At 39.8% G+C, this 27,620-nt stretch overlaps 1 protein-coding gene across 1 annotated transcript; it reads right to left on the minus strand.

Annotated features, from left to right (window-relative positions):
* Positions 1-14,388: 14,388 nt before the first annotated feature.
* On the minus strand, positions 14,389-20,418 carry LOC140227220 (nuclear hormone receptor E75-like). Its single transcript, XM_072307649.1, has 6 exons — positions 20,305-20,418; positions 19,253-19,397; positions 18,322-18,503; positions 16,960-17,199; positions 16,338-16,590; positions 14,389-14,636 (listed from the first exon to the last, which is right to left on the minus strand). The coding sequence occupies exons 1-6, from the start codon at positions 20,416-20,418 to the stop codon at positions 14,389-14,391; spliced, it is 1,182 nt and encodes a 393-aa protein (XP_072163750.1).
* Between the last annotated feature and the right edge of the window lie 7,202 nt (positions 20,419-27,620).

The raw sequence follows: 27,620 nt of genomic DNA on the forward strand, positions 1-27,620 counted from the left end.
GGGAAATATACCAGTTGTTGTCTGATTGACGCATCCTAAAGCCAGGCAGCTTAAAACAAAATCTGACCCCAGACTGGACGGAGACTTCGTGTGCATCTTTGACCCCTCAAGAGGAAGTGAGTTTGACCACGACCTCCACTCCGCTGTCATGACCGAGCCATATAAAAACCCTGAAAACTCGGAAATAGCAGGACATTGAAATTGCCATTGAACGCTGATTATGCTGCCCTAGATCAGCTCGTCTAACTGATCTTTCTCCACAACTTCACGACATTTGCCCGAAAACTTTGAGAGGACTTCGTTTCCCAAGGCAGTCCTTTTTCTCCACAACTTTTGCCTGAAAACTTTGAGAGGACTTTGTTTCACCTGACAGTCCTTGCTTTTCTGCCCATGCCTCGACAGCCTGGAAATAAGCATTTTTCCTGGGAGGAGAACAGCACCGCAGCCCAAAATCAGTTTATTACAACCGGCAATTAGAAACTGATGACTCTACATCCACGTGTATAAGAGGATAATGTCTGCTCAATCTCTTCCGATGACTACCACAATGCGGCATCTACATCTGCTCAGGCAAATCTGACTCTTTGCTCCTTGCCTCATTCATGCTGAGCATGCGGTCGACTGTCATCCCGTTCCCGTTTCATCTCGCTCTGGACCCGTCGTGTTTGAGTTTTTTGCCCCGATCTCGTCCTTCGCGCTCATCTTCAACGACACTGCTGTCCTCGCGAAGTGACGCACGCCATTCAGTGGACTTTCGCAGAACATTCCGGAATTAACATAAACTGGAGATTTCTGGCCCTGGTACATCTTGTTAAGATTATTGGTGGTGAATGTTTATATCAAATTTTGGAATCCCTTAATTCGGATAATATCTGTGGATCCACATTATTGAGCTTGATGTTGAACAAGAGGGGTAATGTACATCTGTTCAATTTATAGCCAACGTTGTTGTAAGCATTATTCTGAATGCCAGAATAATATAAGATTTTTGTCTGTCACTACAACAGTATAAATGACAGAGTGTCGATACAGGTATGATCCTGATCGATTGTTAGATTGAGAAGGCCATTTCAAATGAAAACTGAACTGTCTGACATGTGTTTGCTTTAACCTTGTTGTCTTGTAAATAATAGTAATAAAAAAAAATAGGGCCAGGGGAATTGGTTATTGACCCTTGTGCGTGCATTGTGCATGCAACTTCAAGCAAAACAATAACAATTTAAAGCACTCACACAATTACAATACCAATTCTTTGATTCCTAAATCAACATAAGACCCTTGACTAAGCCCTTTGTGTAGCAGAAAAAAACTAGAATAAGATACATGCTCAACCTTTCGCACTGATGATGCAATACCATCGACAGACAGCTCCGTACAATATCACTGACGTAGTTGACACTGCCACTGGGAATTAAACTTTACAATGACAGTTTGCACAGCTGTTTTGCTCAGTTTGTCCTACACTGTACATTATATTATCAAATGAAACTAAAATCCTTTGCTTTGAATATAATACATAGGGGAATCTACTGCCCGATGTACACCTAAACTGAATATGATTCAAAAGAAAAGTACCGGTAAATCAGTTTTCAAGGGTCTGATCGTATAAACCACGAAAACCCAAGTTCCAACTTGCCGCATCCCACACAAAAACAAATATGTGGGTATGCGCTACATCATCGCCGAGCCAACAATAAAATTGTTTTCACAATTGTTGCAGCAATTCGCCAGAGGAAAATACTTCATGTTTCCACAGAACCAGGATTTATAAACCCCATTCATCAAACCACTCATTTAGGGCCTATATCACTTTACTCAAAACTTTCGACAGTCTCACCTTCCACGACGTGTCACTGACTGCAATTCCAATGAATTTCACGTGTTCAGCTGGCTACTGCACTGGGAACGAGCGCAGCAGCCAGAGCGCAGCACAGCTGCATGCACTCGTACTCTTTAAGATCTTGATAGCAGCCGCGGTGGCGGAGTGGTGGCTCAGCTCAGTTGTGTCAAAAGCTGCAAGAAAATAATAATACACGTATCACATGGTTTACTTGTATGCAGGCGCCAGGGAGGGGTGGTTTAGGTTTTACTGGTGGATTGAATCTACCTTTTCCCACAGATTTTCATCTAGTCAAAATACAAGGAATTTAGAGGACTGTATCTGACTGGAAAAATGTAAATATTTAAATTACAGATGTACGTACATATCTACATCTCTATTTTACTATCTATCTGTCTATCTATCTATCCATCTATCTTTCTGTGCTTCTACGTCTTTATCTGTCTATCTAGCTATCTATCTTTCTATCTATCTATCTATCTATCTATCTATCTATCTATCTATCTATCTATCTATCTATCTATCTTTCTATCTATCTATCTATCTATCTATCTATCTATCTATCTATATCATTGTATCTATCAATATCTATCTATCTGTCTGTCTATCTATCTATCTTTCTATCTATCTATCTATCTATCTATCTATCTGTCTGTCTATCTATCTATCTATCTATCTATCTATCTATCTATCTAAACCTTGGTCATCAATCTATCTCAATATATCTATCAATATTTATCTATCTGTCTATCTATCTGTCTATCTATCTATCTATCTATCTATCTATCTATCTATTTATCTATCTATCTATCTATCTATCTATCTATCTATCTATCTATCTATCTATCTATCTATCTATCTATCTATCTATCTACTGTTTCAATCTTTGTATCTATCTATCTTAGTTCATCTGTTCTTACTCTCTTGATGCCCATTCTACACATCTCAAGGGATATAGAGACCGGACATTTTCCTCTAGTCGCTCTTCGCCTATGGAACTCCCTCCCATTATGTCTCAGTGAAACCGACAAAATAATTGGAGCACTTCAAAGCCTCACACAAGACTCACATTTTTCCAATTGCTAACTCTCTTGGAGGAGTCTACACCTTTGAATGTTTTTAAAACAGACATTTATGGTGATATACAAATGCTGCAAATCAAATGTAGATATACAATAGGCCTACATAATATGTTTCTTTCCCAATTATATAATTTGCTTGCTGTACCGTCTAACCTTTATGTCATGTAGTTATGAGTGATTTTGTTTTCTCTATCTCTCTTTTACGATGAATACAGTGTATCATCTTTTTTCTCTTCTTCTTCTTTTTAATAAAATTATGGAGCTCTCTGCCGGGTGGGCAATTTGCTCCAAAATGTATATCTATCTAAATAATTACTTAAAGGGCCCCTGAAATCCAAATGCATGTTGATTTGTGTTGATTTATGACACCCTCAACATCACTTTTGCGGTGAAGAGAATATCTAGAAACATTCCATGTATTTTTAACGATTTTTTCTTCTATTTTTCTTCAGATTACTTGGGAACGCCCACAAACAATCCTTCCAAACCAATATTCCTCAGATGACCTCATCTGTCAATCATTGCTAAAGTACTGAAATGTTTAATAAAAGACATTGGAGTGCACCTTCCCCTCGACTCAGCATAACTTGCATGTTCCCTCGCCATGTCGTTTGTTAGTCACATTACTATCACAGAAACATGCAAGTTTAACTTAACTACAACTAAACTTAACTTTACTACGCTACTATATATTTATGATTAATTTTACAAATCAGATAACCACAGGAAAGAAAGGGGATGGGGTTTATGGAAAAACAGATGTCCCCTGCTTACTCCTGGACCTGCACCGAAGTGCAGGGTTACGCTATTCCCGTGTATCACATACAGTGTATCACTCTATCAATAGCTCAGTTTTATTTGGGTCCCTTGTTATCATATCTACAAGCGCTGTTTCTCATGGGGTTCCCACCATCAAGTTCAACTCTTCTTTCTTGGTTCTCACGGCTTTGTATAAAATCATACACAACTCTGTGTCTTTATGTGGTACTCCTGAAATAATGGTGAATGAATTAAACTGAATTTAATTAAGATTGAATTAAAGATAATTTTTTGTCAGTTCCGCATTTCTTTGCCATTCAAATTTGCGAAAAAGGAATTTTTTTCAAATGTACTTTAGATTTGAGATTGGAGCGCTATCATGTGATAGCTTGATGTCATTCTAAGCATGCTGTGTCTTTCTCAACTACAGTACTTCCAAATCAAGCTTCTGATTGATCGAAATGGTAGACCATTTCGTGCTCTATTGCATGGCGGATCAAAATATAAACTGATAAAGGTAGACATTTTAATTCTTTTGTAAAGATGATCTTTAAAGTATGTTCTGTGACTACTGATGTTACCTGAATTTTGCAAGTGGAATTTCAAAGGGGTGAACGTGTGCCAATTTTGTAAATTGGAGTTTGATGGGCCTACCTAGTTGTTGCAATGTATGATGATCGATAACAGATTGTTATAAACATTGATTGTTCATGGTGATGCGGGTTGTAGGCCCCATTACACCGGGCAGACAGACCAACGCATCCGAGTTCACAGACATTTTTAATCCAGATACCTAGATCGACTGATGAGCTGGCAGTCTCACCTACTTCCTGTTAATCCTACACCAGTGCCTGTGGAATTAACTCCGCATTTGGAAGCTGGACTAGCAACTACTAGCGAAAGTGAAGGAGGGCTAACTGCCTTCATCAATTTCAGTAACCAAGGAAATAAAGATGACCGGTTTGTTTAAACTGCGTGAAACAGCAACGCGAGGTTGTTCAATGGCATGTAGATTGCCAAATCTATATTTGAATTCATATACTAAAATCGAAGAAAGGAGAATGGGCGATGGTGATTAATTTCGAAAAAAAAAAATAAATGAAAGAGTGATGACATGAAATGTAGAAGTTTCACAATCGTTTGCAGTAAACGCCGATACTTGTCACATTCATTTACTTGAAAGAGCTGATGATGTCAGAATTAAACATAATATGGTTCGCAGACAAAATAAAAGGGATAAAAATCAATTACTGCGCATAGAATCATTTTGATATCTTTTTTTTTTGTACGCGCACTGATTGTGAAATTGGAAAATCACTGAAAAAAATTGTTTTTTTTCCCCTATCATTTTCAAACTTGACCATTGGGTAGAGTTTGTCCTTTCTTTATTTCCGTGTTTAGATATAATACTTCCTAGAGCTCTTCTCGTATAGTATTACATTGTAGAGTTAATCACTCTCTTTGTTGGTAAAATATTGTTTATTCTTTTTTTTTTTTGGTTAATTGGTCGGTCTGATCACTTCAATGCGGTATGATTACAAAACAAAACAAAACTATACTTTCATTTTGATTTCTTTGACGATATTTCCATAAATCTTACACTAACCCAAACAGACCAGACCCTATACCAAAAAACAAAAAACAAAAAACAAAACAAAAAAAAAAAACAGTATCGAATCGGCGTCTTGAATAGAGCTGGGAAGCGGCACAACTCAAATTATGTTAATTCATAGTCTCTTTTTTTTTTGCCTTTTTTTTTTTCAAACAGAAACTGATCCACTCTCATTACCTGCATAATCGAGAGGTGTGACTTGTCAATAGTTATACTCAGGGCCGGCGGAACGTTTTCCAAATTGGGGAGGGGGGGGGGGGCACTTCCGGGTTTCCATGAGCGAACCCAAAAAAAAAAAATGTCTTCAGCGCAACTTCTGGTACCACTTCCGGGTTTTTCTTCAGCTGACAAGCAAAAAAAAAAAGTTCTTCAGCGCAAAAAAAAAAACAAAAAAAAAACAACAACAACAAAAAAAAAAACCTTACTGCGCTCACACTTCAAGCTTTCAATCTACTTATTATTGCTTTCTAGTGCCACTTACGCACTTCCGGGGTAAAAAAAAAAGTGTGTGTGTGTGTGGGGGGGGGGGGGGGTAAAGTGGTGACACCTTATGTATTCCTTTGTATGGCGCAAAAAAAGTGATGTCCCAAGCCATGATACTTAGTTTTTATGATCCTCGAACAGAATATTGTACATTGTTGTAGGAACTATATGATATAGTGTACATTACAAACGCATGTCAGATATAACAAAACACTAAGAAATAATTTCTTGAATGAAGTTCCTTTCAATTTTCAGAACTGATAATGACAAGATGAATATTTTGACGACCATTCAGTTACAGCCGTTTTCTTGTATAGCTTAGTAAGTTTTGATGTACACGAATTTTGATTAACGCCTGATGTGTGTATGTGTGAAGTGCGTGTGTGCTTTTTCTTTTCAATTTGCAATTAAACTATAGATCTTTTTTTTTCATCAATTTTGTTTTCCCGAACAATTATGTATGGGAGGAACACTTTCTTTTACACTGAAGTCGTTTAGTTGCTATTATGATTTCCATGTTTAATCATAAAGTTTCTTTCACGGATGAACCATGCATAACAAATCGTCAATGTATAAGTTGTGCGGGGATGACGTCATAAAAAGTCTGCGTTTTAGAGTGTTATAACCCGTTCTCGTTAATTTGAGATAGAGATTAAACCCAGCACCAAAAAGCAAGAAATGGCGCTTAACCCGTTTGCGATCAAACTATGTTTTGGTGATTCGTACCCCTGTTTCATGAAGCGTTGAGAAACTTTACAGGTCTCTCACACTTTTGAGATATTTGGTCGATGCTTAAGTGCAAGACAACACTGTTCAAATTGAAAATAAAAAGTATAATCAACCACACAAAATAGTATAGAAGAAGCATATGAGAAGATTTACAAAGGAACTGATGTATGGCTTCCCAGAATCCTTTAGATAAAGCTAAAACTGTTCACAACCAAATCAGAGAATCAAACCAGGCCAGGATTTAATACTCTCAGAAGTCTTCTTTCGCTGTCAACATATCTAGCAAAATCATACATTCTTTGACTTTAAAGGTTTTCCATTGTAGTAGAACGTTTAAAGTATGGTGAACGAGAAAAAAAGGACGATATTCATAAACAAGGTGATTTATACATTTCTGGAAAGCTCAAGTCTCTAGGAATATGAATAATTAACTTTCAGAAGGTAAAAACGTCTCTAGAACGATGGAGAGATGGTGTTTTGAGACCCTTTTTAGACCACCTGAACCCGATCTGACGGCGAAATTTTGGTGACCAAAATTATGACGTCACGAAATGAACGAATTAGCCCTGCGCTGATTATGCACTAGCTGTACGCACTCCATCCACACAATGGAGCGAAAATCGGTGAAGTAAATCAGTCAGTTTTAACTCCCGATTTCTCAGTAGCGCGAATATCTTTTAATAAGTCACGTTAAAAATCTGTTTTAGGAGACACTTCCCTCCGCTTTGACACATTCTTTTATATGATTTTCTTGATTTTAATGTCTCGTTCACCATACTTTAATGGAGAGTGGTGTCACGGTACATTATGTGTTCTTTCTTAGACGTGAGTGTGGTCTTGGAAAGGCCTTCTTAAACTCAGCGTTTCGGTATGTCGTGTTCTTCTGAGGACGGTAAGAGCATGCATCCTCACCGAAAGGTCCTCTTAGGGACCACACTCACATCTAAGAAAGAGTAGCAAAATCATGTCGATAACATAAAAAAATCAGAATCCATCAACTGTCAAAGTTATCCCTGCTAAGCTACAACAGTTCAACGATAATGTTGTTTATGTGACGGATAGAACTTATTCATACATATTTCACCTCAAATTAGGAAACCGAGTGAAGATCATGTTATTTACAGATTAATGAGTGGTTCGGGAGGTGACGGATATTGTAATCTGAACAAACTTGCATATAAATCAACATGAAGTTGCGAAGTTGAAGTCTTTTCGCTAAAATAGAATAGTTATGAAACTTCGAAATTCCACAACTTAATGAAGATCTAATGTAACTCTGAGAAATTCATGCTGATTTGGTTTACTCATGGGGAAATGAACTTGAATGTGATGTGGCCTTGTATTTCTTCAATCAGATATTTGCCGGATATTCTGTTGGATTTAACTGTTTATTGAAGTCTACAACAATGTTTCCCTTTAAACCTCCACCTTGAAAAGCTTTCTACAATCATCGCAATTATTTGACAACTAATTTGTTCGCCAGTCACTGCCATGTCAATTTTACGTCTCCCACCCTTTCTATCTCTCTCTCCCTCCCTCTCTCCCTCTCTCTCTCTGCATGACTATCTTTCTTCATCTTCTTCTCTCTCCCTTTGTTCATCCCCTCTTTTTTTCTAGGATATTTTGTCATTTCACATCTCTCTCTCTCCCTCTCTTCCTCTCTCTCTCTTGCTTTCTATCTGTTTTTCCTTTACATCCACATCATTCGTCATCGGCCACTGACGGATTTCAGACAGCACAAGCTTTATGGTTACATCGCACTTCATTCCTTGAAAAAAAAAATACAATGAACAGGTTTCATACATTTCCATGTAAAGCGTGTAGGCTTTATTTCCATATTTTTGTCCTGTACACCCAGAATATAATAATGACAAACAGTTAAGGCAAAGGCGATACAATGTTAACGCAATACGATTTCACGCGACAAAATTTTCAAACTTGATGTAGGCAACGTCAACTTTTTTTTTTACATCGATACGGATGTATGCATCATATACGTAACAATATATTCTGTAGATATCAATTTGGTATTTTTTCGAACAAAGTAAAAAATACAGTAAAACACACATTTCTCTTTCCTTGGGAATTCACCGTCTTGGCAAATGACCCGCATAAATCTTCCTTGAATCACGCACAGTAAAATTCATTATCTATCGCCCTCAACGATGCACATTAAGAACATGGTCTTACAGACATTTGACAGACCAGGAAACTGGACCCTAGACAACAATCATTCAGGTAAAATTTGGCAAGTAAACAATTTTAAGGTCAGTTTGGATGAACATTAAACTAACAGACACGTCAACGCAGAAATGAAAATAAAACATTTATAATCATCATATTTGTATGAATTTCACTCTGAATAAGATACACTTGTTCTTCTGCGATCCTGTATTTATGAAGGCCGCCAATAATAGTCTCATGTGCATTCTTCAGACTACAATCAAAATATAAGGCGCTCTTTCTGAGAATATAGGTCACATCATTAAAATCCTACTCAGACCTCATTAAAACCACGGAAGTATGAGCGTAGCAAAAAAAAAAAAAAATCACCCTTTTCATTGCTATTGAATTTAATACAGCAACACTGGCGAAACACTACTTAACCTCACACGAGTGCTGTTGAAGAGTTCGACCATTCGCCCGTGACGTCACTTACGTGCAACCCACTCACGATATTTCTCCTTACATTTAAGATTACAAAAATTGAAACAAAAAATGCCACGCATGGAATTTACTTGAGAATTCATTTTCGACGGGAAGTGAATATTTCAAATTCTTCAGGGATAGAAATTACAGATTGGGGCAACATGAATTTTGACACCGTTGTATATTGAATAAACTACATACCGAAGCTTTACGCCGAAAATTGACTGTCTGGTTTTGAGGCCATGCACTGCGCACGCGTAGGTGAAATTCTGAGGAATGTTTGCCTAATTTGTAGTTCAGTGGGTTTATACTCCGACACGGTCTGCAACTCTGGTGTAACTGTAACAGCCGTATTATATCACAGTTCTATAAGTATAAGCACTGTTTATTGCCAGCAAAAACGAGTAATCTTTGCCCAAAATGTTTAATTATCGTTCTTATGTCAAGACTTCCTGGCGAATCTCTGACAAGTTCTTTAACATGGAATCCCGTTCAACACGACACAATGTACATTATATCTTTCAAATCCATCTAAAAGGCTTGTATGCAGGAAATTAAACACACACACACACACACACTAAAAGGAAAATCATTGTTACACACATTGTGGAAACAGCAATAACAACGACTTGATACACTTCAGGAAATGCGTTACGTTAACATGAACATGTCAAGGCCAAATATACCGAGTCACAGATCACACAGCTAATGATAGACTGCGCACAAATCATCTGTTAAAGACAAGCATTCAAACGAAGAGGCCACGATAGCTCGGTGGTAAATATCCCACGACGAAATGATACTTCTTGAATTAATGCGTGAACACAAGTTCAATCAACTATCAATGCCTATATACCACGTTAGTGGGAAATATTATGTCTCGTTATTAACAAAGTTGTACAAAAAGCACTGGCGCGAATAGAATCACAACTGACGCAAACGTAAACGGGAATGAAAATAATGCAAGATTTTCAAGTCTCTCCTTGAGATTTCTTTCACTCAAACATCAGATGTCCGTGAAATCGAGAAGAAACCACATCGTTGTCCGTCTCGGACTACCTGCTCAGCATTGATGACGTCTTATGTAATAAAGTTGCCCAAGACGACGAAGAAGTATAAAGGGGAAATAAGATTTATGATTGTGTAAATCGATTCGGACAAAAAACCCAAACAAACAGTGCCATGAAAAAAAAATACGGCTGTTCGTCCGGATGTTCTTAAAACAGTCTTTTTCTCCTTATCATAATGTTTCCTCGGAGGAAATTAAAACTAAATGACATTGTTCCATCATGCTTGGTCAATTCCCTTTCCTCATCAGAGGAAGAAACCACGTTTTTGTTTCGAAAACCTTCTGCTTATACTATCTCATATACGCATTTGATGTTGCCTTATCAAATAGGTCCTTTCAAAAGTTTAATGATGTCTATATTACGGACCCAAAGAGGTCGTTAGTAGTTGTATATCAATGTAAGGGTAGCAGACTTACTTTTTTCTTTCTTTTCAAACCATGTTGAAGGTCGGAATGAGGTAAAATGAAACATTGAAGCCTGATGAAAGTCTACGTAAACTGGAGGCTGCACATATTCAACGCTGGTTTTGATCATTTGAACAAACAACATAATATTGCGAGTTATACAGAGTCACTCTTCAAAAACCTCGATTTCACACTTATACCACAGAGATATTCAAAGATGTTTACACAGAACGTTCTGCTGACCACGCAGCTAGACATCAAGTGAAAGCAATCACTTTTGACATTTGATTTTCCTTTGAAGGAAAACATAGATGCCTCAAGCATCGTGATAAAAAATATCTACCAAATGGTCTAGACCCTCTGGGCATTGTAACACATTGTATACTACTTTGGAATGACAATGTTTGTTGTGTAAAAACATTTTATTTTTTCTAACGTCAAAAAAACAAAACGACAGCTGATGTACAAAAAATGCCATCTCGCCCAGCGAGAGGATTTTTTTTTTTGTCAATTTGTTTTGTTTCCAGTGATTGTTCTGGAAATCTTATATCAACCGTATGATTAATAAAGTCATGAACAATAACGATATCAACAAAAAACACTGCATAACATTATTCAAATGGCATGGATACGGATGCAAAAGGCCGTTCACAGAAAGACACTAAGGCATTTCGATCTACGAAATCCCAGTTCCCTCTGGGCTCGCACACAGTGCGAGAATTGTTATTCGCCTTCTTTATACCATGAGAATCAGTCAAACTAAACTGAGAAAAAAAGAAAGAAAGATAGACAGAAAAAACCCACTTATTGGGAGAAGGAAGTATAAAATCAACTGCAAATAATGATGATAAAAAGCGGAGAAAAAAATATGTGGGGAAACGACAAGCGGTTTCTTGTCGAAACACTGCATCTCATATGAAACTAGCGAAAAAAAAAAAGAAACGAACATACAAACAAAACCCATACATAAATACAAATTGTAATGGGCTACAGCTATAAGGATGAGAAGGTTAACGAGCATGTATGTTCCTGACGGTCCTTTCCTTTGAAACCGGGGAGACAGATGCCGTATTGTATAGGTAGAAAAGAAGAAAACGCCGAGAAGACAGCGGTTTTCTATGTCGTTCTACACGGACCGAACGCATCGGAAGTGCTCTCTACAAGGAAAGAAAATCGATCTTAAGGAGTCTATACTACAAGGTACGAAATACGTCTTCTGTACATTCACCTTTTGGGCCGCTCCACCAAGATGGTCGAGATAGTCTGCGAAACAGACGCTCTCTTATCACTGAAGTATAGGCTCTATGTAAGGTCCTATTCAAGAAGAGACAGGTTTCTTCATTCATAAGAGCATCCAATTCGTTCGAATGCATTCTTCTTTTTTTTTTTCTCGACGTCAATCCGGTGCATGTCGCACATTATCAGAATAGACACACGAACTGGCACCTGAGTCGTCGATTTCCATGCAGATATCTGACATCATAATCCGTTACTGACAATCATGATTGTTTTCCATCTTAATTAGTGAATAACAAATCAACTGTGGTTAATTACCCAGAATGACGTTCTTAACATCGTGCAGGCAACCATGGGACAAATGTATCAACAACATCCATTCATAATTTGTAACTTTGTGCTTTGGACAATTTTCTCCTAGAAGAAAAAAAAAAATGAGTATGGGTGAAGTGTACATCCCCACTTTTCTAAATGAATGTTACTATTGCCATTTGATTGGCTGCGATCAGGCACCAAACAAGTGAAGAAATACAGGCCTCCGAGTGAGAAAACACATCAGTATAGATTGAGTACTAGGGGTTATTTTGAATCTGGCACTAACTTAGATCTCGCTCCAACTTGCAGATTTTTTAGCTCCGTATCATTCTTTTAAAAATACATGTAGTACAGAAATGGACACAATAACCTTGTCAACGATCGTGTGCAACAAAAGGTGTTTACTGGTTTAGGGAGCATTGATATTATTATAATTGTCATAAGAGAAAAAATCAGAAAAGCGGATACTTCGATTTTGTTCTAAAAGCATATTCTTTATCTAAACCTATCTTTCATACATCTTTTTTTTCTGAATTATTCTACTATTTTCTCTGGTGTTTTCTCTGGTGAAACTAAACTCCCGCTTTCTACCTTCGTTATAGTGAATTCAGACCAATTATTGATCTCCTCGACGCAGTAACCAACCCGAAGATGCTGAACAGAAACGATCTCAGTCATTCGATATATTCAAGGTATCATCAGATAGAATAAAATATCTCTTATTTACACTTAATACCACAGATCATATTATAATATATCTGTCATTTCTTCCAATATGTACACAGCGCTGAAGTATATTACACCGTCACCCGGGACATTGTCTTTCTTTGGTATATGTACACATATCCCTGTCATCTACAATCCTTTGAATACTAACGTTACATAATTATACTCAAATAGTATATATATCACGACCCCTTCCACACCGCACCCATTCGTCTATATAATAAAAAAAAATGATTAAAAAAAAAAACGTAAAAGGGCTGGCCTGTCTACCTAATGAGTTGACTCATAATTATTATACATGAGCATTTGATACGTATGTTTTGGAGGGTTTTTTTTACGAGATTGAGAACAACCTTGTTACATAAGAGATCATTCTGATCCAATAATATTCACTGGTTTAATAGGCAGTCCCTCATGTAACCACTCGACTAACTGAAAACTGGCAAGAACCATAAAACTAATCTCGTCATATATGCATCGCAACAATAATCTGTCTCCTGGTGTCCATTTTCTGTTTAAAAAAAAAAAGACAAGTTCAGAGGCACGTAGAAAATGAGAGCTAGACGCTTAGAAGTTTTATACAAACAAACAAACAAACAAACAAACAAACAAACAAACAAACATAAACAAACTAATCATGTAACTTTTTGTGAACATGCCTTTCACATAGATTTTTGAGGACAGGAATTGGCAGGATCAATGCAGGCGCATTCGAACTGACTTCTTTTTGTGTTTGTCAACAACAACAAAAAAGCCCGATAGAGAGTGAGCGAACATATTCCACAGCTGGCCACAAAGCTAGCAATGAATACACTCAAAGAACAGAATTTTCATTTAGGAAAAAAAAAAGAATACTATGATGACAGTCTCTACAAAGACAACACGAAATCGCATTGATCGCAAAAAACATCCATTAATGATAACTTTTCTTCTTTTTTTTCACTTTGGAGCGCGACTGACAAAGTGACAGTTAAAATACAAGACATTCACGAAACTATATAGGTAGTTTGGTTGCCTTGACGACTGTGTATAACTTGGAAGGAACAACACCAGACCACACTGCAGCACCTAAACGCCACGGATCTTTTCGAAGACGATTCTGTTCAAGTTTATACACAAGCAGGGCGACGCGGAAAAAATGTGGAACACTCACGTGCACGACACAATTTTTAGTCACAACGAGTTTATAGGTAGTGTGCAATTCACTACGTGAAGCGGACGTCCTTCTGGAAACACGACAGTAGCTAGAGATAGGGGAAGGGAGAAAGGTGGGGGGGGGGACGGGGTGGGGAGGGAGTGGGGGTCGGGAGGAGAAATGCAACACAGAAGTCGCTCAACGAGACGCCACTATACAATCACCGCTGTTTAATTTGTTCGAAATGTATTTCGCCACGTGATGAGGTTTTCCCGGTTGTTCCAACTGTTCGTTAACTTCAACCGCGGCAGCGGCGGCGGACGGGCGGCGGCGGCGGCTTCGGGCACATCAGCACTCGTAGTTGAGGATCTCCTGAAGCAAGGCCGGCACCTCCATGTAAGGCCAGCTATGCCGGAACTCGGCCGTGCTCTTGAAGAAGATGGCGGACACGGCGCGGAGGTTGGTCGCCTGCATGAGGAGACGCGCAAACAGCTGTCTATTCTTCCAGTCTCGTCGCGTGACTTCTCGCTTCAAGCACTCAAGATAGCGGTCCTGCAACACTTCCACCTTGCTGGGTTCCACAAGACCATGGCGATCTGAAAGACAGAAGGACGTAGAGAAGAAGAGAAACAGAAAGAAAGACAGAGAGATAGAAGAAGAGAGAGTGAAAGAAGGGGGAGAGAGAGACACGATTAAACACATGTCTGAAAAAAAATTCTGTAGAGAGCATTTCTGCAAAGTTGTATGAATTACAGATACAACGATGTTTATCTTCACAGAATGCACATGCCCAAACAGAAATACCACAGAAAAACAACAACAACAACAACAACAAACAAGCACTCATTACGTCACATGTTGTCTGACGATGAAAAATGCATTTTTTCGGTGACCGAGATATCTCCTAACCTCGACATCGGTGTAATCCTATTCCTAACAACAACGTCTTAGGATACACACGTTCCGACAGTAAGCTTGCTCATTCCATGAGTAAAGCATATACAACGGCTGATTTAATTTTTCGTCCTTTTTTTTTATTTAAGGAAAGTGAGGGGGGGGGGGGGCAGGGAGGGAAAGAGGAGAAGAGGAAGAGTGCGTATGTTTCACTTTCAACTGAAATTCTAACTTTCCAAACACACACACACATACACACACACATACACACACACACACAGTTCAGCTTCACACTTTATCGCAAGCGATTGCTCAAGACGATGTAAACAGAGGGATCAGCAGATGCAAACAGTCACAATGAGTTGGAGAACATGCGCGCGTGAGGACAGAAATATCAGAACAGCCTTCCTTACCACAAAACCTTTGAAGACATTGCGTAACAATGACTCAAATTTGAAATGAACGAAAACATGAATAGAAGCTGCGTGGTCTTCAATCTTTTATAGAAGAGTTTCTGATTTGGTGTAATGCTGAAGTGTTTCTTCATTAAACCAAACATAACCATCATACCGCTCAGTCGGCAAAAGTTTGATAACAATTCTTAGAACTGTGCCGCCAAGACTCTGAACGGTGTCTTTAAAAGTTGGAACCGTCTTTAGATGGCACACGTAGAATATTATCTGGTGCACAGCGAAACAGGTGCACCTGCCGGACGGCTGTTTAAGTGTTTGAGAGAGGCGAGACCAGAATACGATCACACGAGATCCTCTCTCCAATGTACGTACAGCACGGCTCGTGTTTATCATGGGCATGAGTCACGGGGACAGGCTGTTGCGAGTGAAAACTTTGCGCAAAGAGCATTTTGAAGCACTCGTCCGGCCAGCGATGGCAACAACGCCCAGAGTTCTAGCCGGGAATGCCCCTGAACATATCTCATAAATAAGAAAGGTTTTGAAAAGAGTCGCCTAATGCTTTGAGACCCATTTTGAATGCCACGCAAGTTAGCAACTATACCTTTTTCGAATCAAGCAAGTCAAATCACCCTTTGATTATCACTTTGAGAGATATTAATATAATAGCAATGAAATACAATGTACACTGTATCACATTTTCACGAAAAATTATGACTCTTTGTCATAGTTTGTCACTGTTTAAAGGATAGACATTGTATGCATATAACAAATAATGCACAGTTCAGAATGACGTCACATTCACGTGACATAATTATGAAACTATTCCAAGATTGAATAGAAATTTTTACATATCAATCATAGATAATCAAAGGGTATCCTTCTTTTCTCCCTCTTTTATCATCACCAAAGAGGTTATAAGGTTATTTCTTTAATCACCATAAACTCGAGCTCGCGCGCGCGCTGGCGCCACCATACGGAGGGCACACTCACCAGGGCTGAAGAGCACTACGGCGGTGAACAGGGCCACTTCCTCCTTGATGAGCTGCAGGTTGGTGAAGCTGCGCGAGAAGTCGAAGAGCTCCTCCCAGAAGCGGTGGTCGCACCCGAGCATGCTCAGGTGCGCCATCTTGTAGGCCTGCTCGGTGCCGAAGGACACGGAGTCCGAGGTGAAGGCGATCTCGGCGCAGGTGCGTAGAAGCCAAATCTCAAAGAAACCAGCTTTAAGAAGAGTCATCTGGTCTTCCTAGTAAGTGAAATGCGATGGGAACAAACAAAAAAAGACATTAGGATACATTGCTATTATACATAATCATACACATTCATACATACACGCATACGAACATAACATAACTACTTGTATGAGAACACGTGCATAATCCTTCATCTACATACACAATATTCCTTGTACTACTACATTATATACAATGAGCAAGCAGTGTCCCATCCCATTTGCCTCCAACAATTTTAAAATCATATTACCACAAAGAGAAGCTACTATGTCATTACAATTCTTAATGGAGGCAACACGATTAATAGTTTTATTCATTGAAATTATAATTATGTTACACAATGGATTCGGCTAAAACAGTAGTCCATGGCGATAATGATATACCTGTAGGAGATCGCAAAAGCCCGGCAGGTTCTTGCTGAACTGCACGACGTTGACGACGGACGGTGTGAGCACGTCGGTGAGGTAGGACTTGACCGTGCAGATCCGGGAGTAGAGGTCGCCGAGGTCGCACGGCTCGTCGAGGAAGCTGGACCACGCGTTGGCCCCAGGCAGGGACAGCGCCGACAGGTCGACGGGCAGTCTGTCCGGGTTGCTCTGATGCGAGTCCTGCTTCAGTTTGATCTGTGCATCGAGGAACGACAAGAGAATGAACGATAATTTTAGGACCACACTACGATTCTCTGAATATCTTCCTGCGATCATTGTGTCAAGAGCAGTATGGACCCGTTTTTTTTTTTTGCTTATCCCCGTTGAAGACTAGTCCCAAGTATACTCGGGCAGGTGTCTATGGGAAACGTGTACTACAGCAAAATCAGCTCGTCCCCAACGGGTTTAAAGGGACATTCCACACGATTTTCATAATTTCACATCATGTAGTACATAAATCGACAACTCCATGTGTAGATTTGTGGAATTTATTGTGGTTTTTGAGCAGAGAAACAATACTTTGAAAAACCTTAAACAAATTACACTGAACAAGGATGAGGACATAGGAGGTTCACATATTTCAGAAATGTAGCAGTGTAATTCCATTACAATACCGCTTGCTTGCGAGTTCACCTGTGTATAATCTATGCATGCCTTCTTCTTTTGTTCTGCTTCCTTGAGCCCCAACTCATGCATTCTTATGGTGACTCTGCCATGTCATCATCCTTGTTCAGTGCAATTTGTTCTAAATTTTGAAAATATTCTTATTCTTCATCCCAATTATCACAAATTCTGAAACTCTGTCCTCAGCATAAATAATTTATAGTTGTTCAAATGTAAAAATCTGAAAATCATCCGGAGGTTTCCTTTAAAGAATAACTGTTGACAATTTCATCAAGGACCAGTTTGCTCTCTTGATTTGACCCGATTTCTAATTTTGTCAAGACTTGTTAAGAATGACGTCAGGACTCGATTTACTCCTATCTGAAGTTTACGGCTATGTGCTGGGGATAAACAACATGCTAGTATTTAGCCACATACATTTCCTTTCAAGTTTGCTGAGACTTAACGAGAAATGGGACAAAAGAGGATCTATTAGTTGAGACTTTTACGGACATCGTACCATTAAGATTTTAATACTTTAGGTAACAGAAAGCCAAGCAGAAGAGAGAGAGAGAGAAAAAAAAAACATTTTGACTTGGCATATTATGGCTTGTCCTATTTCTGACTACTACAAATTATGGAGTCGATACGGAAATACTCATTCTCGTCCATGTCATTAATGAAAGGACGATAAACAAGGGGAGGGGAACGTACATGTGCCGTCGTCGTCATCTTCGAGCTGGTGACGTCGTGTGCGCTGACGACCTTCTGTATGAGGGCGTAGATCTCGCGGTCCTTTCGCTCGCGCTCCACGATCTGCTCCGGCGTAGCGAGGCTCTGGATCTCAGCTAGGTTCTTCATCTTCTGCTTCTTGGAGTACCGACCGACTCGCACGGCTGTTGAAGGTGGGGGTGGGGGGGGGGGTGGGGGGAGAAGAGAAGATATATAGATGAAATATGTTTCATCATGAATTTGGCAAAGGGGAGCGAAAATCGAAACTCAAAAGTGTGTGTACGTTGTAGACTAGCTCACAGCGTAGCGCCTATGTATTCAAATTTATTGCACACATTTTTTCGTTGGTTGTTTTTGGTTCATGTTCAGAGATTGTTCTGGACACAATTCTGACAACTTGCCCGAGGACAGATCGGTATAACGGCATCAACCAAGACAATCATATGCAAACCGTACTCCCAGAATGGGATCAATGTATTCAAACGGAGCAGGTGAACTGGGTAATACTGGTTGCTATGTGATCAGAGGGAGATCTCTATGAAGTTCAACTTATCAATGACTTTGTCTGTTTACCAGAATATATTACAAGAGAGCAGACGACTTGTTGTCACCATCATGTACGTGTAACCCGCGCAACCCTTGATGTACCAATGAGTAAAAATGTGAACAAATTTCGCACGCAAATGTGCAAGTAATATGATTATGACACGCAGAACTTCTGATCACGTCCGACCTAAACCAGAATGTAGGGAAACTGTGTAGTTGAAAAATGGAATGTGTGAAGATGAAATCAGCACGAATCCTTGAAGGAGACAGGCATACACCTTATTAATGGAGTGTTCCATGGGTGGAAACCTCTGGACATAGATAGATCCTTCTACGAACTTGTTAGTCACTGAGTGCTGTTACTCACAGTGAACGGACATGCCGACTGCTAGACACTTCTGATAGCGACAGTGCGCGCACCTCCCCCGCGTGTTCTTGCCGATGTCGCAGTGGCCGTCCTTCTGGCACTGCACGATCAGAGTCTTGTTGCCGATGCACCGACGGAAGAAGCCCTGTAGTAAGCACAAGTCAGGGACAAAAGGGCGCATGTACGGCGTCATTATAACAAACAAAAATAAAGCGTGGCCAAAGGGAGAACAATACGTCCAAACTACGGTATTAGTATTCATTTCATCCCACAACATTAGACTTCATGCCGAGATAATGTCTCAAGATTTCAGGAGCACAACATGGATCTTAATAATGTTCTCTGATTATTTTGTGGTGTGACATTTATAGAATACAGCTTTAGCTTCTTTAACGGTCGATTGGTGGTCAGTTTTCTCCAGTCACTCAATCGTCATTACCTTACAAAAGGACGAAAACTTGAGGGCAAATGGTTTTACTTCATAATACTTCTATGTACAGTCCCGCTACAGTTCCACCCCCTTACAAACAACACTCCACCTCGCCAACAACCTCACTTTTAATTATTTATTGACTTCCAGTCACATCAAAACTCTGACTTCAGCGTTTATTAAAGTTACAAGATTCCAAACACATCACAAAGTTTACACAAACGATATAGCTGTAAAGGAGGGATCCCTTCAAATAGATATCCACGGCAGCTCAACTACACTTTGCCATTGATCTGGCCAACTTTAAAGTCACAAATTCCTTTCCCGCATGCTGGGAAGACCAATTTAGTATGCTCATTAAAATGGCAATTCTTACGCCCTCATTGACGAAAAATGAGGGAGTAAATTAACAGAGAAAATGAATTCCATCTCTTCAGACAGTCATGAAACACATCACCTGATTGGCGTCAGACTGTCAATGATCACTGTCACGCGACTGTGGTTCTCTCATTGAAAATGAGATAAAGTGGTCTTTATATAAGACGTAACCGTGAGCCATGTATTATTATTTTTAATGGCACATTCATGACAATGTATATAGACACTATTAATACCGGCTTACCTTGCACCCTTCGCACGACGTGACTCCGTAGTGTATACCGGAAGCTTCGTCACCACACACGCGGCATGATGGGAGAACGGGCTTGGCGGGAACTTTCTTATTGATGGGCGCCATCTTTGGTGGGTCGAACGAAAATGAAGTCGTGATGATGATGATGATGGTGGAGGTTGCTATAGGTGAAGACCAGTAACGTTCCGATTTTCTTTCCTTTTTCTTTTTGAGCGTTGGTTTGATGCTGTGGTGTGGTGAACGGGATTTATCTTGTTGTAGAGGTGCGTCTTGCAGACTAAGTGACCAGCACGTAAATGAAATATCTGTAAATGACAAAAGAGAAAGCGAGAAGAAACGTCTTTATTAGCTTCAAAAGTCAGTTGATGATAGCCAATCCTACAGGAAACAACATTTCACAATTAGAATCAATTCTTCTTTTGCCAGGCCTGAGATCCGTCTGACAGTACGGCTGTATATAAGCGACAACGTTGTGATGTAAAACTGCGCCCTTGTTTTCGACATTTAAAATAGCAAACACACATTCGTAAAATATATATGTATATATTTCAGGCGAGAAATCACTGATTTCAAATGAAACGATAGAAGAGGAATCATAACAGTAATAAAAAAAAACAATAATAATAAAAATAATGATAATGATAATAATAATAATAATAATAATAATAATAATAATAATAATAATAATAATAATAATAATGATAATAATAATAATAATAATGATAATAATAATAAGACGAAGAAGAAGAATTACTGTCATCATTATCATCACCATACAATTAATGATGATGAAAAGCAACATCATTACTAACAAGGATAGTATTAGTGGTAAAAACAATAATAATGATAATATTGACACAATGTAATATCAGGATAAAAATGATGATGACAATAATACCAGCAAGGGGACGAGGATGAAAACGAGGAACATAGAAAGAGAGAAGAGGAGATGGGAGGAGGAAGAGGATGCCGAGGAGGAGGAGGAGGAAGAGGAGGAGGAGGAGGAGGAGGAGAACGAAAATGATGGAAACAAAATAAGGACCGGTTAGTTTCAGCTATCAATGGCTTGCACGCACGGTGTAAAACTTTGTCCTCCAAAAGACATCATCCGCATGGTATGTGTAATACTTTCCTCGGAAATTTCGGGTGACGTAATAGCCTGTGACCTCCCGAGTATATAGAAGGAGGCAATATTATGATACACACACGTATGCATGCCCGAAATGAAAACACAACACTCACCCTCCTATGAAATATATGCTATGCAATCGGCGGGAAGGAAAAAAAAATATTCATCGGTCGTTACAGCACACAACACTGGCCTTTACGTGCGAATGTGTGATTTGATCCACGCATCAGGCTGCCATTACGATGCATCTCAGACGATACGAAATTTCGATCTTGCATTTTATTATCAAGCTGACTCTCCTTTGCAGTGGGGGTAAAAAAACAACTATTTCAGCTGCGGTGAACTTGAAAATATTTGATGTAATATTCCCTATAAACACTTGCCAAAACAAAGTCACCGCTTCTCCCACCGACTCGGCTTCTTCTACTAGTCGGAGTGTAAGAGTTTCACTATCTTATACACCCTCACGTCTTTACATTTCATTCATATTATCATCAACAAGTTGCTACGCAATAATCGTCGTTAGTCAAAAAAAGACCGTTTCTTATCATGACGTCACTTCTTCAAACGCTGCCGATCAACTTGGATTCCTCGTTCCAAGCGCGCTTCTCAATACCAAAGACTGACAAGAACCAGTTTGTAATGCATTGTATGCTAATCATATTTCTAGAGTGCATACGCCACACGACGTACGCATCGAAGTGGGGGTAGGTTATCATTGACAACCAGATGTAGTGACGTGCATACGTAGCTCGCATCCATCGTTGCAAATAGGTGAGAAAATTGGCGGTGGACGCACAACGGATTACTCCGCTGTAGCTGTGATGACGACAGTGCTTTTGAAGAAATATCCCCCAAATTGGAGAGAAAGGAGTAACTGCGATTAGTTCCCTTTTTATCTTGATGATCTTTAATACCCGTGATATATTCACATCAAATGTAGAACTATTCTAAGCTACATCGATCTCACAACGGTTATCCGTTTGTGACATCTGCGCTATGTGGGCGGGCACAACATTACGGACAACAAGTCGAAGCGTGTTGATTTCTTCATCAGTTTTAAAGAGAATTACACGCCTTGTCTTTTCTGGCTCTTTGAATTCAGCGCATATTCTTCCATAATCTCAAATGAACTGACGTTAGAAACCAACCGTACGACACAATCTCACGGTCTCTACACCAAAATAAAAATACTGTGGTAATTCAACGCGCGATCCATGCTAAAATCACACATTCCTAGACTACTCAACTGAACACTAATTACTATCTGTACACCCACGGGCAAGTCACAGACGCCACAATAAGCATTTGCTTGATGAAATACATGTATTATGAGAATTCATCACCATCGAGTGGCAAAAATATTTAAAACAACAACAACAACAACAAACTCGTGGTCAATCTGCTGTTTGCTGTTACATTTCCAGACTTCCGTCCGAGAACTACAAAAATAGATACAGCTATAAACCTCTCTCACATTCTTTGGATTCAAACTCATTAAATGGGGAGGGAGATAGAGAAAGAAGAAGAAGAAGATAACTCTACTCAATGACAGGACATCATATCCATAAATCGTGCGGATGGAAGGCCACTTGTGCCAACCTTGGGCCATCCGCCTTTCTCGACTTTATGTGCCGCTGCCAAGACACGACCAAGTGCTCATCAAATTACCGCGTCGTCTGGCACAGAGACCAGCCATACATTGCGTAATCACGCCCTTACATTGTAGTCTTTATTTCTAGACACTTCTTGGATTCTGACCCAGATATGATGAACTTTCGGCGGCAACCAAAGGAAAGAACGGCGGGCAGCATGCCGACTCCAACCGTCGCTCTCTGCTGGTATGCTCGAATAACATTCTCGTGATCAGATGCATGACGAGCTTCCATAACCCCAAAACAAAATTTGGAAAAGGTGAATCAAAATGTGAAGATGGAAAAGGGTGTCGGGGAGGTTGGAAAAAAAAGCCTTTACCTGGATCCATTATGTCATGTACCCTGGTGCCAGCATTCACGGTATATAAAGACAGACAACCACGTGCACCTGCTAGCTTCCAGTAAAGAAGCAAACTGACCCACTTCATTTCTCGTCCGATACCACGTCGGCAACAGTGTGTCACTCCACCCCCCCCCCCCCCATGAGCCGACGAAACCAGGGGCTACCCCCAAACGGTCTGACTCATCGCCACGCCCACACAGAGGAAAGGGAAAGAAGGGGGTTCCTCTACCTTCCCTAGAGCCAGGGCTTCTTCTTCCAGGGGTTTCCGAGGGGCTCCCGCGGGAATCTTCCGCTGGGACACGTTGAAAAGCACGGCTGGTCCAAACGGGGGCCCGATTACGTAAGTGCAGAAAGAGGTCCCCGTACACACTAATCACTGTTTAAAAAAAAAAACAAAACAAAAAAAAAAAAACTAAGGGGTCTTTCCCTAGCTCGAAATCTGACACTAAAACAAGCGCATTGCCGTCGTATCTGGTGAATAAAATGTCGGAGTGCAAGAAATCGCATCCCAGATCGCCGTTTCCTCCAGCTTTGAAGTTTTCCTACCAAGGTTCACGACGCCAAAACCATACTTCAAGATTTCATCGTTTCGCAACAACTACACGTAGGACTATGGAGATACCAGGCGGAGTCGCCTGGAATACACCTCCTTGGTCGGACCAGGGGGGGGGGGGGTGAGAAGAGTCCCTCCTCTCTGGTATGGACCAGTTGAAGAACGAGACCCAATGAAACTAATGGTATCCCTACCTCTCCTTGGTAAACGTTGAACCTCTCTTGTTTCCTGTGACGCCACGATTTACCACTTACAAAATGAATACAACATTTTAACGTTTTTGTTACCACGACAGTATGGTCGTACTTACAGCTAATCCCTATCTGCGGGCATTGGGGTGTCGAGTGGTCGAAAAAAATCACACCATACTCACGCTGGCTTTATACAAACGGAGTAAAATTTACCAATCAGATTGACAGTGCGCGGCGTCATCAAAATTTGACCTAGATATACTTGAGGCAGTTATGGAATAATCAAGTTTTTATTTGACCTCCCTTTTCAAATAATTACAAACGGGATTTTGACATGCAAGCACACGTTATAATCACGGCAAAATCATGCAACAGTAAATTTTGTATTATCCAACGACAGAAAGCAGCTGCAAATTCCGTTCTCATTACATAAGAGTACATCTCCATGGTAACGAGAGTCAATCCGGGCAGGGAGGTGTGTCATGTAATCAAAATTCGGTTAACGACGAGGCTAAGGGATCCTCCTCGCTTTTTCGTTTCCAGGGAAAAAAAAAAGAAGAAAAGAAACCAAACTGTTAGATGAAGGGTCATCAGCAGATGAGTGTGTGGGTGATTATTGCATGCCAACCATGATGCAAACACATTCTTCGTTAGAGACCAAGGAGGTATCAGACAAACGTATGATTAAACAATGGAGCTGTCATACTGTAGCATCGGACTGGTCTGCAGAGTTAGTCTGTTCTCAATTCGTTCTGTCTTTTTCACTGAATGATGCAATAAGGTCGTCAAGGCTACATTGCAATGTCTCGCGCATTTTGTATGGGAAACATAATAGATACAATGCATGAAGCTGCGGAATGATCCAGCTCCCACATAGCCAATCTGTTTTTTCCCCTGTAGAATTAGATGAGGGAGCCCTTTCCATAATAATAACTATGGTCAATGACGTGATCAAAGTACGTTCCGAGAAGGCCTGCTGGGAATGGTCGTTACAGTTGCTTTTTGCGATGCTACATAGTTCAAAAAGCAGGAATCTCGGAGACGATTAGATAATTATTCACTTGGAAAATATCTGCCATATGCAAAACATTGTTAATGATCTTGACAATGATCTGTTGAAGCCAAATTTCTCACGAATTTCATCCCTTCTTCAGAAAAAAATTGATCACTGGAGAAAACGCATGATTGATCAAGAAAAATCCCACTTCATTCATGTAAATGCACTACTCCCATCATCGTACGCAAAACACCCATGTATGCTAATCTGCGAACACACAAACAAAACACTTGTCTAACATAAATCGCCCGACGGTATATACCCCATCATGGTCAGGAGGATCCCATGGTCAAAAGCACATTGTTGGTGTTTTTGAGTAAAAAAAAAATATGTAAGAGCCTAGATTTCGCTGGAGAGTTCTTAACAAGTGGATGACCCGTCACTTTGGGGGATGGGGGGGGGGAGCTCGCAGGACGCTGTTTGGGAAGCGCGGGTAAAATGATTTCATATGAAATTCCTTTTGTCATCATACATGCAGCCTGCAGTCACAACTCCCCCCCTCCCCTTTCCCACGTTGATGTTTGGTTGTATACTTTTATGATTTCAATTCTTTCTCTTTCTCTCATTCTATCTCTCTTTGCGCGTGTCTCTCTTTCCTCCTCCCCCCCCCCCCCACATCTAGTCCTCACAGACTGTCTTTGGTGCTTTAAGAGCATGTTTGTTGAGGTTGAGCACAAAAGGTAACACAGATTGTAAAATCGGTGAGATGCTGAGGTGACAAGACGACGGACGACAAACAAAATAAGATAATATTACTTCGCGTCTCACCGCTGAGTTGCGTTCTCTCTCTCTCTCTCTCTCTCTCTCTCACACATACACAAACAAACAAACAAACAAACAAACAAACAAACAAACAAACAAACAAACAAACAAACAAACAAGCACACAAGAATTCCTCTTGATGACTTCCGTGGGTGAATTAAATTTTACAATCATAAACACTGTTGTAGACACTTCGGGTGTACTGTTCAAAACAACACTTGACAACGCGATAGAAGTATGATTCGACGAGCTGTTTTACGCGCTTGAAGTGGACAACCGACCAATGAGAGGCGCTAGACTCGCGGATGGCGAGGGGGGCAAAAGTATCGGGAAGTGTTGCGTCGAGTGTCAAAAGGAGCAAATTGGCAACTTAGTCTGGGGTTACAGACCAAGACACCTCCCTAAGGATCTATTAAGATTCATGGGCTGTTGGATGTATACTCACTGCCTTAAGTGACCGAATGCTTTGTATTGTCCTTTATACGATTTAGAGTAAATCCTATTAGAAAAAAACAAATCTGGAACCCTAATCCTATGATTTCTGTTTAAAAGGGAAATCCACGACATGATCAAAATCATAGACTTATAAGAAAGAGTACAATCTTACAAACTTGACAGGGAAAATTTGATCATTAAGTCGGATAACATTAACGAAGTTATACAATTTTGAATTTTCGCTAATTTTCACGAAACAGTTCATGAACAGTCACTATGAATAATAATGCAAATAATGAACTGATGATGTCATCCCCTCGCAATTTGACATACGCTATGTCCATAAAATCATGAAATTTCCATATTATTATTTTTTTCAATCAAATGCAATTTTTTTTCCCAGCCTCAAATGCTGATATAGCTGACTGATCATTATTTTGAAGGCAGTCAGCCAGGGAATAACAAGTTTTGCACGATCAGTGGAAAAATGTGAGGTGATGACATCATCAGATAATTCATTTGCATATTCACATCAACAGTGCGTGAACTGTTTTGCCGAAAACAGCAAAACTTGTTTATTCATTCATTTATTTATTCCGTTTTATTTTCACAGGGTAGCCCTTTCAGTTAAAAACTGATTTACAAGGGGGCCCCGCATAAACTTCACAATTTTCATCCGATTTGACCAAATTTTCACTGTTGTGCTTGTAAGATTTTAACTTATAACTATAGCCTGGAGTTCAAAAGAGTATAGTACCGATGGGAAGCGGCTTGGAATTCCAGCAAGGATAATGTATCGATCTATTCATTTATTTATTTATCTATCTATCTATCTATCTATCTATCTATCTATCTATCTATCTATCTATCTATCTATCTATCTATCTATCAATATATCTATTTATCTATCTATCCTATCTATTTATCCATCTAACTATACCTACCTACCTACCTACATACCTACCTACCTACCTACCTACCTACCTACCTACTTACCTACCTACCTACCTACCTACCTATACCTACCTACGTATCTACCTACCTATCTTCTTATCCCTACCTACTCGGGTATAAAATAGAATTCCTCGGGATAACAATAAATCTGTACAGGATCAGGGCAAAATCGGTTGTCGTGGTGACAGCGAGATTTTCCATTTAAGATAATAGAATTAGACGATATAC

This window comes from Diadema setosum, chromosome 4 (genome assembly GCF_964275005.1).
Source record: "Diadema setosum chromosome 4, eeDiaSeto1, whole genome shotgun sequence".
Taxonomy (NCBI): Eukaryota; Metazoa; Echinodermata; class Echinoidea; order Diadematoida; family Diadematidae; genus Diadema; species Diadema setosum.

Coding starts and splice junctions, on each gene's coding strand:
- LOC140227220 (XM_072307649.1), bottom strand. CDS start 20,418: ATGGCGCCCATCAATAAGAAAGTTCCCGCCAAGCCCGTTCTCCCATCA. Junction 17,200..18,321: donor AGATGACGACGACGGCACAT/GTACGTTCCCCT, acceptor CTCGATGCACAG/ATCAAACTGAAGCAGGACTC. Junction 14,637..16,337: donor CGTAGTGCTCTTCAGCCCTG/GTGAGTGTGCCC, acceptor TCTGTCTTTCAG/ATCGCCATGGTCTTGTGGAA.